This window comes from Equus asinus, chromosome 2 (assembly GCF_041296235.1).
Source record: "Equus asinus isolate D_3611 breed Donkey chromosome 2, EquAss-T2T_v2, whole genome shotgun sequence".
NCBI classification, from domain to species: Eukaryota; Metazoa; Chordata; class Mammalia; order Perissodactyla; family Equidae; genus Equus; species Equus asinus.
The window spans coordinates 57843767-57859699 of record NC_091791.1 but is presented as its reverse complement, the minus strand read 5'-3'; the positions used below and the strand labels follow the sequence as shown (position 1 = coordinate 57859699).

At 41.2% G+C, this 15933-nt stretch overlaps 1 protein-coding gene across 3 annotated transcripts in view; it reads right to left on the bottom strand.

The window, feature by feature from the left end:
• The window catches only part of STOX1 (storkhead box 1), a 54667-nt gene that overhangs the window by 9100 nt on the left and 29634 nt on the right, over window positions 1-15933 (bottom strand). For all 3 annotated transcript variants that reach the window (XM_014862785.3, XM_044756169.2, XM_044756180.2), the window contains one exon: window positions 1577-1729. In XM_014862785.3, coding sequence (XP_014718271.2) covers window positions 1577-1729 — 153 coding nt within the window. The remainder of the gene's footprint in view (window positions 1-1576; window positions 1730-15933) is intronic.

The following is a 15933-nucleotide window of genomic DNA, read 5'->3' as shown; positions in this document are numbered from 1 at the left end:
TTAATAATCATAATTTAATTGAATAATAGGAATATAATTTGTCCACACAAAACACATGGCTAGGTTAATGTTTCAGTACAGGAAAAAAATCTGAGTTCACTCAAATACAAACACAAAGTTATACAACCCCATTATAAATTTAAATTTTGACTAAGGAAAGCATTCTTGACAGCAAACCATGGGAGTTTTTGAAAACCACAGTCTCACAGCTTAAGTCTTAATAGGAATCTATAGAGAAAATGAAACCAATCTGCTTGGGTGAGGGCAAACTACCCAACGTGTGGATTACAGTGGTTTTTCAAACTGAGACAGTAACAAATAATTTTAAAAGAAATTTGCTTTTCCAAATAGCAGGATTCAAAATTATATTGGTATTGTGAAAATAATGTTAAAAATGTTTTATATAACACTGGAAAAAAATACATCAATATGTTAACATAGGTTTCCTTTGGGTGGTGGTACTGTAAGTGGTTACTTTTCTATATTTCCTGGATTTTTCTACAATAAATATATTTGTGTTATGATGGGAAAAATAAAAAATACTGTTCTACATTCATGCAGAATGAGATCAACATATGCTAATGTGGAAAGATCTCCAATATGTTGTGGGTTTTCTTTGAGGAAGATTAGCCCTGAGCTTATCTGCTGCCAATCCTCTCTCTCTCTCTCTCTCTCTCTTTTTTTTTTTGCTGAGGAAGACTGGCCCTGAGCAAACATTTGTGCCCATCTTCCTCTACTTTATATGTGGGACACCTGCCACAGCATGGATTGCCAAGTAGTGCCATGTCCACACTTGGGATCTGAACAGGTGAACCTCAGGCCACCAAAGTGGAATGTGCATGCCGAAGTGGAACGTGCGCACTTAACCACTGCGCCACCAGGCCGGCCCCTCCAATATGTTTTTAAGTTAAAAAGGGAAAGGTGGAGAGAATGTATAGAATGATCTAACTTATGTTATAAAAAAGGATACATATACTCAAATACAATTTATGAAAGTATACATAAGAAGCTATAAAAAACAGAAGGTGTCATCTCGGGGAAGTGGCAATGAAGAATAGGAGGCGGGGGGAGAAGACGAACATTTCCTTTTTGGCTTTGCACCCCCTTCTACAGAGTCTGATTTATTTATTGCCATAAGTATTATTTTTAAAAAGGTCATTTGGGGCTGGCCCCGTGGCCGAGCGCTTAAGTTCACGTGCTCCGCTGCAGGCGGCCCAGTGTTTCGTTGGTTCGAATCCTGGGCGTGGACATGGCACTGCTCATCAGACCACGCTGAGGCAGCGTCCCACATACCACAACTAGAAGGACCCACAACGAAGAATACACAACTATGTACCGGGGGGCTTTGGGGAGAAAAAAAAAGGAAATAATAAAAATCTTTAAAAAAAAAAAAGGTCATTTGGAAAGTGAAAGAAATACCCTTATCAAGTTTGTTGATGTAGGCCTTTGCCTGGCATGGCTCTAATATATAGTTCTATAATAGAAAAAAAATTGGATATCACCCAGTTGATTATATGTTTAAGATAATTTGTAAACAGAAACCAAACACATGCAATGAATAGAGCAAATACTCTACCTGGGTAATGTTTCATCAAATGCTCCACCAGTGATTCTTGCGTTACTACAATCTGAGCGGCGTTCATATCAGATATAACACAGCAAAGAACTTCAGCCAGAGGTACAAACTGAGACTGAGCGACTGGATTCATTTGCACTGGAAAGACATCACCTAAAGTGGAGATTAAAAAAAAAACAGGAAAGGTGATAAATTTGATGTAGTATAAAATATTTGGAATTAGTGAATCGAGGATAGTTATAAAGACTGAATAGCAGGTGGAATTGCTATTCTCTCCTCAGTCTTTATTCAGAATCTGTTAACATGACATGCACAGTGATAGAAACTATGGAAGAAAAAGGTTTACCTTGTGGTCCCTACTTTTAAGAAGTTTGTAGTATTTGTCACTACTTTACAAGCAAGAGATAGTAAGTCTCCATATGAAAGGCACAAAGTGCTCTCAGAGTTCAGGTCAGACAATGCTTGTATGGCAATTAACATCTTTCAAAGCATTTTTTTCACATTAGCTATAAGAGACAGGCAAGGATGGAATTATTTCTTTATTTAAAATACATAAAGCCATAGAGGGGCTGGCCCCGTGACCGAGTGGTTAAGTTCGCGCGCTGCGCTTTGGCAGCACAGGATTTCACCAGTTCAAATCCTGGGCGCGGACACAGCACCACTCGTCAGGCCATGCTGAGGTGGCATCTCACACACCACAACTAGAAGGATCCACAACTAAAATATACAACTATCTACTGGGGAGATTTGGGAAGAAAAAGCAGGAAAAAAAAGATTGGCAACAGTTATTAGCTCAGGTGCCATCTTTAAAAAAAAAAGCCATAGAAAGCTCAAGTAATTGTCCCAAGGTCTAAATGCAAATGAAGTAACAGAAATAAGTCTTTTGACTCCTAATCCAGTATTTTCATCATGAAAAATTAAAAATATAAGAGGTACCTGAAAGAAAAGACTACATAACTGTAATTAAAAGTCCAGTGGGCAGCCCAGTGGTGCAGTGGTTAAGTTTGCATGTTCCACTTCTCGGGGACCGGGGGTGCACAGGTTTGGATCCCAGGTGCAGACACGGCATCGCTTGGTAAAAGCTATGCTGTGGTAGGCATCCCACATATAAAGTAGAGGAAGACGGGCATGGATGTTAGCTCAGGGCCAGTCTTCCTCAGCAAAAAGAGGAGGATTGGCAGATGTTAGCTCAGGGCTAATCTTCCTGGGGGGAAAGTCCATCAAGTTAACAACTTTACAGACACCCCCATATCTACCTTCAGAGGAAGTCTCCGTATGGGCCCCTTCCAGAGTTAATGAAACTCTTGAGATTTTTTTCTGATAAAATGCTTAAACAGCCAAGGGGAAACTAAAATTAAAAATTTTAGAGTTGTTTAATATTGCCAGAAATATTTACTGTTTGACCCCAGCTGAAAACTGGTAAGATATTTAGAAGGATTTATTTTTTTGTAGCTCTATGGTCAAAAATTGGCCAAATTAAAATCTGATATTCAGAACCTGATAGGAATTTTTTATAGGCCTTCTTGCCTAGGCCAAAATAAACTGTATACTCAGAGGGAGAGAAGCAAATTGGCGATGATGTAGTTGGACAGGCAGATCAACCTATGATGTCATTTAAGCTACAACCCAATTTCTGAGGAATTGAGAGCAACTGTCCTTATCTTACAAATATTTGCAAAACTGGAAATGCAGCTCTAGAGCAATTCAGATTCTACCCATTCCCTCTCACCAATTCCAACACCTCCTACATTTATCTCAAAAGGCCTGTAGCCTCTCTAGAAACTCTTACTTAGACCAACCCCAATTCACAAGACTGAAGGGGGACAGAGAGGCAAAAGGCTATAGATGCGCCCTTGCCCAAAATTGAGCATCTTTAAAGTCTCCTCCACAAATATTAGTTGGAAAAAAAAAAGTTTTAGCCACCTAAACAGGTAATCTTAATTTATTCCATCTGCCAGAAACAAAATTTGGATACTTTTATAACTAGTGAGCTTTGGATTACTGTACCTGATTTACAGCAATTTTAAAACAATAGCTATGGTGTCTCTATGTACGTGTGTCTATATATACATATGTTATAAATGTGTGATATTTTTCTACCTCTGGATGGTATTATCAAATTTAATTTGTAGAGAGCTCTACTTAATTGGCTTAAAAACAAATAAGCACTATATAAATTGAGTATACTCTCAAAAATATAACTGAGGGGCCCAGCCCCGTGGCCGAGTGGTTAAGTTCCCGCACTCTGCTGCAGGCGGCCCGGTGTTTCGTTGGTTCGAATCCTGGGCACGGACATGGCACTGCTCATCAAACCACACTGAGGCAGCATCCCACATGCCACAACGAGAAGGACCCACAACGAAGAATATACAACTATGTACTGGGGGGCTTTGGGGAGAAAAAGGAAAAAAATAAAATCTTTAAAAAAAATTTTTTAAAAATATATATATAACAGAAATTAATCCAGGGGCTGGCCCAGTGGCATAATGGTTAAGTTCACATGCTCTGCTTCTGCGGCCCGGGGTTCACGAGTTCGGGTCCCAGGTGCAGACCTATGCAGCGCTCATCAAGCCAGGCCATGGTGGTATCCCACATACACAAATAGAGGAAGACTGCCACAGATGTTAGCTCAGCAACAATCTTCCTCAAGACAAAAAAAAAAAAAGAAACTAATGCAAATGAATTTCAGGATCACGTGATCCAGGAAAATATTCAATATTAAAGCTAATTTAAGTTTGTCAGTTTTATTAAAATAGTCACATCTTCAGAGTTATCAATATTGGATATAATGAAAACATGCAACTTTTATTCTACCTGGGTTATTAGTCAAACAAGCTCATGTTATCTGTTACAGAATTTGCCAGCAAGAAAAAAATAAGACGATGGCTAACTGCTTTAATGTCTCATGAGAATTTCATAAATAATCTAAGTATGATTGTCAAGAACAAATGAATTATATAGATGTTAATGCAATAAAAATTTTTAATTGCAATAATTATGGTTTGTGGTATGTATACTTAAAAATAACTTCAAAACGTTTTGGCAACTTGAAATTTAGAGTTTTGCTAAGTTAAATTAAATGATGGGAAATTCACTAAATTCCTAGATCATTTCCAGATGAGATAAAATATTAAGCATTATTGGCTTTTTTTTTAAAGACTGGCACCTGAGCTAACTTGTATTGCCAATCTCCTTTTTTTTTCTTTTTCTTTTTCTTCTCCCCAAAGCCCCCCAGTACATAGTTGTATACTCTAGTTGTGCGTGCCTCTGGTTGTGCCATGTGGGATGCCGCCTCAGCATGGCCTGATGAGCAGTGCCATGTCTGCACCCAGGATCTGAACTGGGGAAACCCTAGGTCGCTGAAGTGGAGTGCATGAACTTAACCACTTGGCCATGGGGCTGGCCCCTATTGGCTTCTTATTACAGAAAAACTAAAAGATGTTTAGATCTATTAGTAAATATGTCTTGTACTATGTTAAAAAAAGTTATGCTATGAGAAAATGTGTTTTCAGTAAAAAAAAAAAAAGGAGGGGCAAAAGAAATGGAAATATTTTTGTTAAAAAAGTAAATTTGTTCTAAAGTAAAAAGTTGTGGAAAAGAAGAAAGGACAAATTCTGAATGTAAAAAAGAAAGTTATGGGAGGTTTGTGGAAGAGGAACCCTGAGAAAAGAGTTTTGTGGCTAAGACTGGAACAAATTTAATTAAGTAAACTAGTTTTAACATCAAAAGTAAGCTGGAGCAAAATTAGAATTTGGTTTTCTATTAAAATTGTAAGGTTTTCTTGGGCTTTTAGTCTGCTCTTGATAAAGAGATTATGAAAGTTTTTTCTTTACCTTTGAGTGGCCTACCTAAATGGAGGGATATTATGTTTTATCAAAATAATTTCCTGTATTGTTTTGATCAGATCTTTAATTACAAGAGCTAAGTTTTTTCTTACAACCATGTAACTTCCTGAATTTGCCTGAAAGTCTTTAATTCTCACCATGGTTAAAAGGATAACTAAACATTGTTTCACAGTGAACTATGATCCTATTTGACCAAGTGTTTTAAAACATTTTGATATTTTTTATGAACTTCCCAAAATCAGATTCTAAATAAAGTCTTTTTGACTTCTTGCTAACTTTGGGATTTTTCAGAGGATCCCTGAAACATCTCAAAAGATTTGTTCTCTCTCCTTATAAAAAGAAAGATATTAGGAGCCAGCCCCACAGCCAAACGGTTAAGTTCATGTGCTCCACTCCGGTGGCCTGGGGTTCACCAGTTTGGATCCTGGGCGTGTTTAGCTCAGGGCCAATGTTCCTCACCAAAAAACTTTTCAAAAAAAAAGAAGGATATTAAACAAATTAGGCTTATCTGATATGTTAAATTACATGGGAAGCTTTGTCAAATAAGTGATGATAAACCTTCCTGGGTTATATTGTGTGGGTGAATATTATTAATATCAATGTTCTAGAAATTATACGAAATTTTAAAAATTCTCCTATGTCCTGGTATAATATTATCACTTGTAAGTCTAGTTACTATCTTAAAATGTGTATGTCATAGGGGCCGGCCCCATGGCCGAGTGGTTAAGTTCACACGCTCTGCCGCGAAGGCCCAGGGTCTCGCCGGTTCGGATCCTGGGCGCAGACGTGGCACCGCTCATCAGGCCATGCTGAGGCGGCATCCCACATGCCACAGCTAGAAGGACCCACAACTAAGAGTATACAACTGTGTACTGGGGGGCTTTGGGGAGAAAAAGGCGGAAAAAAATAAAATCTTAAAAACAAAATGTGTATGTCATAAAAATAACCAAGTTTGTCAATTGCATTATAATGTTAAGTCTTTTGTCATTTATGGATAGTTACGGTTTAATGATCCCTTTGCAAAATGTTTCATCTTCAGGGAGATTCATGGAAAGGACTGTGACACTTACTCCAGAACACAGGTTTCTGATAAACTTTCAGATCATAAAACTGAACTGGGTAAGAAATTACAGAACTCTAACAGAGAGACTGATGGCTTCATAAAACTGCTAACAAAAGATCAAGAATAAATATTAATTACGTCAGACTACATGAACTGAGGAGGATGCTAATGTTTTGTTTTTCCAAACTTAAAGTAATATTTTCTCTTAGGCTATCAACAATTTGGTAAGATATACCTTTGTGAACAAAGAAGGAACATTTACTTTTTCTCCCTACCTGATCCCTGCAGAATTCAGAAACTGAGTGAATATTCTTATTTTCATTTATATAAATAATCAGGCCAAGTTTTAATACAAACAAATTAGTTTTACTGTGATTATCTTTGGTTAAAAAAAATGAGGGTAACTGTAGAGAGAAGAATTATGTTTGCACCTCTGTAGATATTAGACACCAGTTCCACTAACTGCCTTTGAGATTTCATTATCTACCTGTAGACTGGACTCCCATTGACTGTTCACGGTACCCCCTTTTGGAAAACATAAATTCACTCATAAGTCACCTGCAGATCAATGTCTATTGGTATGCAAACTTCTACTGATTCCTTGTTGTCTTATGCTAGTATAACCAGCTCTCTAATGTCTTATGCTCAAGCCTATCATCAACAGGGTAAAGAAGCTTTCCTGGATCCCAATTTGAAGGATGCTGTTGGGCACAGTCTAGAGCCTAGTGACTGGGTATTCTGGAAGCATCATCAGAGGAAGACAGCCCTAGAGCCCCATAGGAAAGGACTTTACCAAGTGCTCCTGACCACTGGCACTCCTGCAGAACTAGAAGGCATTGAACCTTGGAGACACATCTCACAGCTAATGAAGGCTCCACCTGAGATCTGCTCCTGTATAAATGCTGGAGACCTCCAAATCTAATTGACGAGGAAGAAAAGCAGCCGACATTAGAGGCAGACAGCTTTCCCAAGATGGCTGGACCAGGTCTATACTTTGTAATCACTGTTGCTTCTCACCTTATTTTCTCCCTCTCTTTCTTGGAAAGATAATACTCTTATTGGCATCTCCCAATCTATTAAAAAAGGGGAAAATCTTTCTGACTATTGAATTTGTCATCAGTAGCCTCATTCTGTACATGAATCTAGAGAATCCTTTAGTGCATTTAATTACCAATCTGTCTACCATTCCTCCCCAATTCCTTGTGCTATGTGTCTAGAACTTCTCACCTAACTAATCAAACCTCCAGAGACTTAAGAGAGAACATTTGTAACTGTTGTAAATACTTCTTGTTTTGCTTGGGTAAACACCTTTGGCAAGCTAGAGTAAGAACAGAATTCAGGCACAAGCCAAATGGTTAAATGAAGAGCCCACTGACAACCAGTCTTTCTTTGATCTCTTTAGCTGGCTGCCCTCATCTCTTTAGCTGCTTGATTCAGGTCCATTCTTCAATTCGGACTTAGCATTTCATTTGTTATTATAGTAATTCTCATTGTAAAACTTTGTCTCCTCTGTATAGCTCAATGTTATAAAAACACCACTCGAATAATGGACACTCAGGACTTTGAAATGATTACTAAGGCTTATGAAACTTCACAGAACGACAGAAGATGTTTATCCTTAAAAAGACTTGAAAGGAGAGCTTTATTCTGCTCTGCGCTCTTGTTGCTCAACCATGGTCTAAAAGCTCCTAAGGAAACCACGTTCCCTCCTGGGTGGGACATGACTACCAGGAATGAACCTTCCTGGAGATGAGGGACCAATGATGCTTTGATGGCTGACGAGCAATGTTTTCCAACAGTTGATCAGCAATGCTTCCCAGTATTTGATCAGCAATGCTTTTGGAAAGATATTGATCAAAAGGGAAAAATGTGAAAGATGACATGAGTGGAGCCATATTAAAACAGAGCTGGAGCAGCCATTTCAGAGGAATTGTCTTGCACATCTTGTTTTCTTCCAAACTGGACCAAACCACCAACATTCCAAGAAGTCAATAAGGACAAGAATATCCTGTTTGTGAGGACTGATGAAATTGGACTTTAGCTGATGACTGAATCACTAGCCAATCAACAAAGGACAAATCTAGCCTTAACTCATCTAGCACCAGTGGACTTTTCTTTAATACAACTTCATCTTCCTCTCTTTCCCCCATAAAAACCCTGAGCCCCTCTCCTGTAATCAGGACACTATTTGGGTTTCTACCTGAATCTGTGCTCCCTAAACTGCAATTCTTTCATCCCAAAATAAATGCTTCTCTGCCTCTCATTTGGCTCTTTATTTTTAGGTTAACAATATCTATAATTATTTCAAAATAAAAGTTAAAAACATTTTCAGAAAGCACTACTTTTAGTTAACAAGCAGAAATGTATGAGCAACAACTTTTTTCCCACATTTTTTTAAAATTCCAAATAACTTTTTAAAAAGAATCCTAACACTGCTTCCAGATCCAAAGACATTCTTAGAAATTTTATTCATTAATTCCTACCATGGTGTGAGATGTGATTTTAAAAGAGTAAACAAATCTATCAACTAGAAAGACAAATTGCCCTTTTTTCTCCTTAAAAGTAATACAACTATATGTCAGCTGCATTTTAGAGAACATGTTAAATTGCATTTAACCTCTGCTTTGGAGCTTCCTCTAGACAAAGCCTAGAGAAAGGTTCTCAATGTGTCTCCTTCACAGCCGTTGCTAAGACACGTCTTCAGGTGCGTAAATCATCAGGAGATTTTTGTGCAGAAAAGCAGAGTAAACCCTGACAGGAACATTTGTGACAGAGGAGGGAATCATTTTTAAGCTACAGCCACAGATTGTTTCAGTTACTTCTGCATTTCTTGGGTTTTTGGAATAGTTAAAATACAAAAATTAACTTTCTCTGTTAAAGATCCCACTTACAGATGTAACCAGACTTCCCAATAAAAGAAGGCTAGCTTTTTGGCTTTATCCTCAACCACTATGGAGTAACGGAAGAGCACCCTTAAGTCCAAGCCTGCTGTGGACCTCTGTCTGACCCTTGAGCTGGAGCGGAGATGAGAAGGCTAGGAGAGGCTGTGGGGCAGAGTAAACAGCTCACAACAATGTGCTCTCTGTTTAGAGTCTTGTACTCTTGGTGCTGGGGAAATGAGAAAAGTGTTTAGGCTGAAAGACCGGTTTCACAAAAAATACCAACAAAGGAGAACCATATAGATTTGGGCCTGCTACATTTAACGCCACCTTTTCGCAAAGGACATTTTTGTTAATTTATTGATACCTTGCTGTGTTTCCAAAGTTAAAAATATTTTGGTATATAATTTTTTTTTAATTTCCAAGCTATGATGAGGCAAATTGCGATGAGTTTTAAAACAATTTTTCTTTGAAAGTCCACCTTTTTGGGAGGAAAAAATAGTGGAAGGCAAATGTATGTAGCATGTAGACACCCAATCAGCAAATGAAAACGTAAAGCTCTTAACTATCAGAAGCTGATGAGGGCCAGCCTGGTGGCACAGCGGTTATGTTCGCATGTTCTGCTTCTCGGCAGCACAGGGTTCACCGGTTCAGATCCCACATGCGGACATGGTACCACTTGGCAAAAAACCATACTGTGGTAGGCGTCCCACATATAAAGTAGAGGAGGATGGGCATGGATGTTAGCTCAGGGCCAGTCTTTCTCAGCAAAAAGAGGAGGACTGGCAGTAGTTAGCTCAGGGCTAATCTTCCTCAAAAAAAAAAAAAAAAAAAAGCGGATGACAGGGGCCGGCTCCCCAGCCAAGTGGTTAAGTTCGCGTGCTCTGCTTTGGCAACCCAGGGTTTCGCCAGTTCAGATCCTGGACATGGACATAGCACTACTCATCAAGCCATGCTGAGGCGGTGTCCCACACGCCACAACTAGAAGGACCCACAACTAAAATATACAACTATGGACTGGGGGGATTTAGGGAGAAAAAGCAGAAGGAAAAAAAAAGCTGATGACATTCAGTAAAGTCCAGGGCAGGCCCCTTATAGCTTGGGATCCTAAAATGTGACTACAATCAGCCTCCTGTGTGAGGGACATAAATTCACATAACCCAGGCAATCAATGCCGGCCCCCTGGTGCCTAATGACAGTGGCCTAGAAGGCCCCTGGCCAATAGGAGCAGAACCCTGGAAAAGCGTGGCTTTGCTCCTGGAGTTGGTGACAATAGCTCAACAATAACCCGGTGCAATCAAAGACCTCATCAAAATTCTGAGGAAAAGGTGTGGTTTCCTTATGTCAGGGCACAAAGGCCTCCTCCATATGCCTCAAGTGGAAGGCCTCTAGAATAATACCCTATCCTGGCTGTTTTCCATCAGCGAAGAAAAGCGGCTGAAAGAGACATTTCCTGGCCAATTCATGACTCGTGAATACTCATGCCCCATTGCAAAATAGTAAAAGGGACCTTCATGACAAATATGGATACAGCAAGATTGCCTTTCACCAGGCCTAGAGAAGGCAGCTGGGGTAGACCAAGCAAACCCTCCCTGAGACTGTGGAGAAATCTTCGACCAGGGCCACTGAACTCCTAAATCTGCCAGTTACAGAGCATCAGCTGGAAGCTTTAGGAAAATTAAAGCAAGCCTAAACTTTGCACTGTCATAAATGGGAGCGCTGGTGTCAGCACAGTGGCCTGTCCAGCAAGGTTATCTTCCCCAGGGCTGGTGGGTGTGGGGAGCACAGGCCAACAGAGGTGTGACAGTGATCAGTCCCGGCACCTAGTGAAGATCTGAGGCAAGGGCAGCAACCCCTGAGTTCAAATGATGTATTCACTCCACGTCTTGAAGGTGATTATCAATTAGTTTAAGGTGAGGTTTGGTATCACAACCATTTTAGAGGAAACAGCCAGATGCAAGAAAGCACGTGACCTCAGGTGTCCAGGTGAGAAAGGCAGAAACAAAATCACTATCATGCAGTATTTTCATTTATATTTTTAAGGCATCTAAACAAATTCCAAGAGGACCCCCTCATGGAATCTAAATTCTGACATTTGAATTCAGGGCGTCGCATTTGATTTTAAGGACCATAAGAGACTGTGCTACCAAATATGCAAAACAGAGGAAAGATTTCTTTGGAAATCTGGAAAGCATCCACATGAGAACTTTGTTGTGTCATACTAAAATGTGAATTTGCAATAAAATTCTAGGCAAAACTAATCCTTACATTACTTATTTCACATTCAAAACAAAATTTTCTCCACTATAAAAATGTTTAGTCCCTATACAAGTGTGTTTACGGACTCTGTGCTGGGCAGTCTGCCAGAAATTCATGCATTATTGACCTTCAAACGGTTTAACTGAGCCGCTCAAACTCAGCTAATTACCCGGACACATGAAATCCGAGACCGTCTTTCTGGGCACCTGTATTGAATCACTGTGGGAAAGGTATCATCTGCGTGCATTAGAGATGACAATAGAGCCTGAATGAAACAGCCTGCAGATACACTCATGTTTAATCAAAAAGGATGTTTTGTTCTAAGTAACCCAAGAAGCTTCCCTGATTTTAAACCACACTTTCACCCAATACAGAATTTCCAAGTTTCTTTAACATTAAAATTAATCTGGAACTTTTTAAAAGATGAAAGCATCTTGTAACAAAGTGCATCTTATCAGAGATAAGAGGCTGTGCAAAAATTTCCATGGCTTTAAATAATTAGATCTATTGTGCTATAATTTTAAATAGGTTCAGAAAAGCAAACAAAATGGGGACAAAAAGAAGAAAGGTTTCAGGCCAGCAAAACCAAGCCCCTCTCCATGCCTCCCTTTTATTTTAATAAAATAAAAGAATGCAAACACTTTCCTCCGCATTTAGAAACAAAAGAGTACCAAGACTCAGAAACCGGCTGTAGATCTAAGGGTCGTCGGTTATCTGCCACGGAGGCTGAAATCCCTTCTCAAGCACAGTGTGTTTATTTTGGACTCCTGGACAGACGGCTTCCCTTCTGGGAATGCCCTCTGTTGAAAAGCTAAAGGCTTCCCTCAGAAGGCTGGGCTGTTAAACAGCAGGAACCCTTAGCGCTACCTTCTTTAATAACCACACTTCAACCTGTCAGGATTAGTAAATCAGCAGCCTTTTCTTTTCAAGCAATACATCCACTAATGTCGACTATCAGTTGAGGGGGAGAGGCCTTGGGCCATTTATGACGGGACCCCACGATTTGGTTGTCAGACACGTGGATATGTGGAAAAGACACAGAGATGGCTCTGCTTCAGGGAGCCCCTCCAGCCTCTGGCATCCTTCCCCCACGACCACCACCCTCACTTCGGGTAGAGAGGCAGGAACACCTGGCTGGGAGGGAAGGATGCGAATGACTCAAATCAGCTGATTTTTTAAAAACACTAAAATTCATTCACACTCAGCCCCAAAGCCCTCCAGCCCCAAAACTTCCACTTTGGATACGTTAACGACTTTATCCAGGTGTGTTAGTTTGCTAAGGCTGTCAAAATAAATTACCATAAGCTTAATGGCTTAAAATAACACAGATTTCTTATCCCACAGTCTACAGGTCAGAAGTCCGGTGGGTTACTCTGCCGGGTCTCGCAGTCTGGCTGTGACCGGAGGCTCTGCGGAGAAATCTGCTTCCATGCTCATTCAGGTTTTTGGCAGAATTCAGTTCCTTGTGTTCGTAGGACTGAGGACTGAGGTCCCCATTCTCTTGATGGTTGTCAGATGGGAGCCTGTCCTCAGCAACTTAAAGCCACCTGCATTTCCTGTCACGCTGCCCCCTCCATCCTCAAACACAGCACCAAGTCTTCTTCACACTTCAATTCTCTCTGACTTGCTCTCCTGTTGCTGTGTGTCTGCTTCCAGCCAGAGAAAGCTCTCTGTTTTGAAGAGTTCATGTGATGAGATGGGCCTACCCAGATAATCCAGGATAATCTGGCTCAAACCTATAACCTAATGACATCTGCACAGTCCCTTCTGCCGTGGAAGGGAACACATTCCTAGGTTCCAGGGATCCGGAGGTGGACATCTTCGGGGGCATTCTGACTACCACAGCAGGAATGAAAGGGGCAGGAACAGCGGAGGAGAGGCACAGGTGGTAAACCGGTCGGCCCTGCGTCTCCGTGGCTGTGCAGGAGAACAGCCTTTCTCTGCCCTCCAGGCAAACCTGGGACTAACCCAGATCCTGCTATGTGGCTCCGAGTGAGGAAGCCACCGCTTTTCTCTGGGTCTCAGTTTCCTTGTCTGCAAGTGTAGGGCTGGGCTAGATCAGCATTTCCTAAAACGTGTTCTGTGGAAAATTCGTTCCACGAAATGCTCTGCAAGAAAAGGGTCCCAAGGCCAAAGGTTTGAGAAATGCTGCTTGGAGCCACAGAGGCCTTGTGAAAGGCTCTGAGAGCTGCGACAGATGACCTAGTTTACTGAAGCCAACGTTCCTCAATCGTATTTGGCAACAATCTCTTTCTGCCAATACCCATTATTACCCTTCAGCTGTGACATCTCTCCATTCAAACCGGCCTCTTCTTGGGCCGGCCCCATGGCCGAGTGGTTAAGTTTGCGCGCTCCGCTTCGGCAGCTCACGGTTTCACCGGTTCGGATCCTGGGCGCGGACACGGCACTGCTCATTAGGCCACGTTGAGGCGGCGTCCCACATGCCACAACTAGAAGGACCCACACCTAAAATATACAGCTATGTACTTGGAGGATTTGGGGAGAAAAAGCAGAAAAAAAAAAAGAGGATTGGCAACAGTTGTTAGCTCAGGTGCCAATCTTTAAAAAAAAACACCTGGCCTCTCCTTGAATAGTCTACTTTCTCATTGCTGTGACCTTGTCCGTTTCCTCCACCGAAAGCACTTATTCCCACACCTCAGTGTTTCCTGTCATGAAGTCCTGTCACGAAGACTGGCTCAAATGCCATGAACTGTTCTCTGATCCCATCAGCTGAAGATATATTCTCCTTCCTACACAGAACACTTAAGAAACACTTAACGAGTGGCTACCACAGTTTAGCCTCGGGCACTCACGGTACATTGATATTATAATAGCACAGTCCTTCAAGCATTCCTTATCCAGCAAATATTTATTGAGTACCTACTATATGCCACTTACTGGGGATACAACGGTGAACAGGACACAGTCCTTGCCCTCGAGGGGCTCCTATTCTAGTGGAAGAGTGGTGGTTGGAGGCAATCATAACTCAAAGTGAGAGCTGTAATTGGTAGGCCTGGGACTTAGCATTCCTGGGCCCCTCTCCTGAATGCCAATTGCAGAAGTTTGTGGATGCCTGGGCAGGACTATCATGAGGAAGAAAAGCCAGGCTTGTCCCTGTGGGGCCTTGGAGTATCTAAGGCAACGTGGGATGATAAAAGGAGCCCTGGAGTTGGTCAGGCTCAAATCCTCCATGTCCACTGACTGGACTGTGTGGCCTCTTTGAGTATTCATTAGTGACCTCAACCATTCAAGACAAATAACAGTGTCGAGCTCAAAGGTTATTGCGGGAAAACATCCAGAAGTACCTGAAATAGGATTTGACACACCTCAGTTCTTCTATTGATATCAGCACTCTAACTTTTCTTCCCAAATTAGGGATATTAAACTTGACCATCCCTTGTTCATGTCAGTATTAGTACTTGTAGGGCACTGATTCTGCACATGGACAGATTCCGCAGCCAATCCTGACTTTTCTTTTCCCAAATCCCGACACTAGTCCTGCCCATGATCTTCTCTCCATCTGGGAGAAAACAATTTATGTTGGTAAAACCTACTGCTAGCCCTGTATCATTGCTGAGAGGCATACCTCAGCGGTCTATTCTATTCAGTAATATTTTATCATGACTCCTTGTGACAACTACTGTAGGTTGGCACATTTAACACACATTCCCAATCACCTTTTTCCTTGCTTTCCTCTAGTGTGGAGGCAAGAAAGCATAATACTCAATTTCCCAGACTCACTGAAAACTAGTGGACATGTGACATCATTGTGGTCAAGAAAATAAAGGGAGTCAGCTGCCAGTGCCAGGAGAAGAGACCTCACAAGGAAAAAGGCCTTCCTTCATCTTATGAAGAGGATGCAGCCATCTTGTGACCATGAGGTGACAAGCATGATGTCAAAAGACCACCAAGGAAGGCAAAGCAGAAAGAACAAACGAACCCAGGTGTCCAACAGCCTTGCTGAGCCACTGTGCCTGGCCCCAGGCTGCCAACCTCCAAACTTCTTGTCATGAGACAAATCTACCCTTCATTTCTTCATGCCATTTTTGGAAGGTTTTCTATAATCTGCCACAAAACACATCTCTAACCAAAATACTTAGTCAAGGGCACTTGACATTTATTTCCTCTTCATATTTTCTGCTGGGAGTAAAATGTTTGTCTTGCTGAGGGCCTGATTAAATCTTCCGGATCTTACACCAGCTGGATGCTTTTATTTCAGCCCCTTAACTGCTGTGAAGCTAGAATGCCACACTGATGGTATTTACAGAAAAGGTGTCAGGGTTCCTGCTGCTTTACCCATGTCATCTCCAG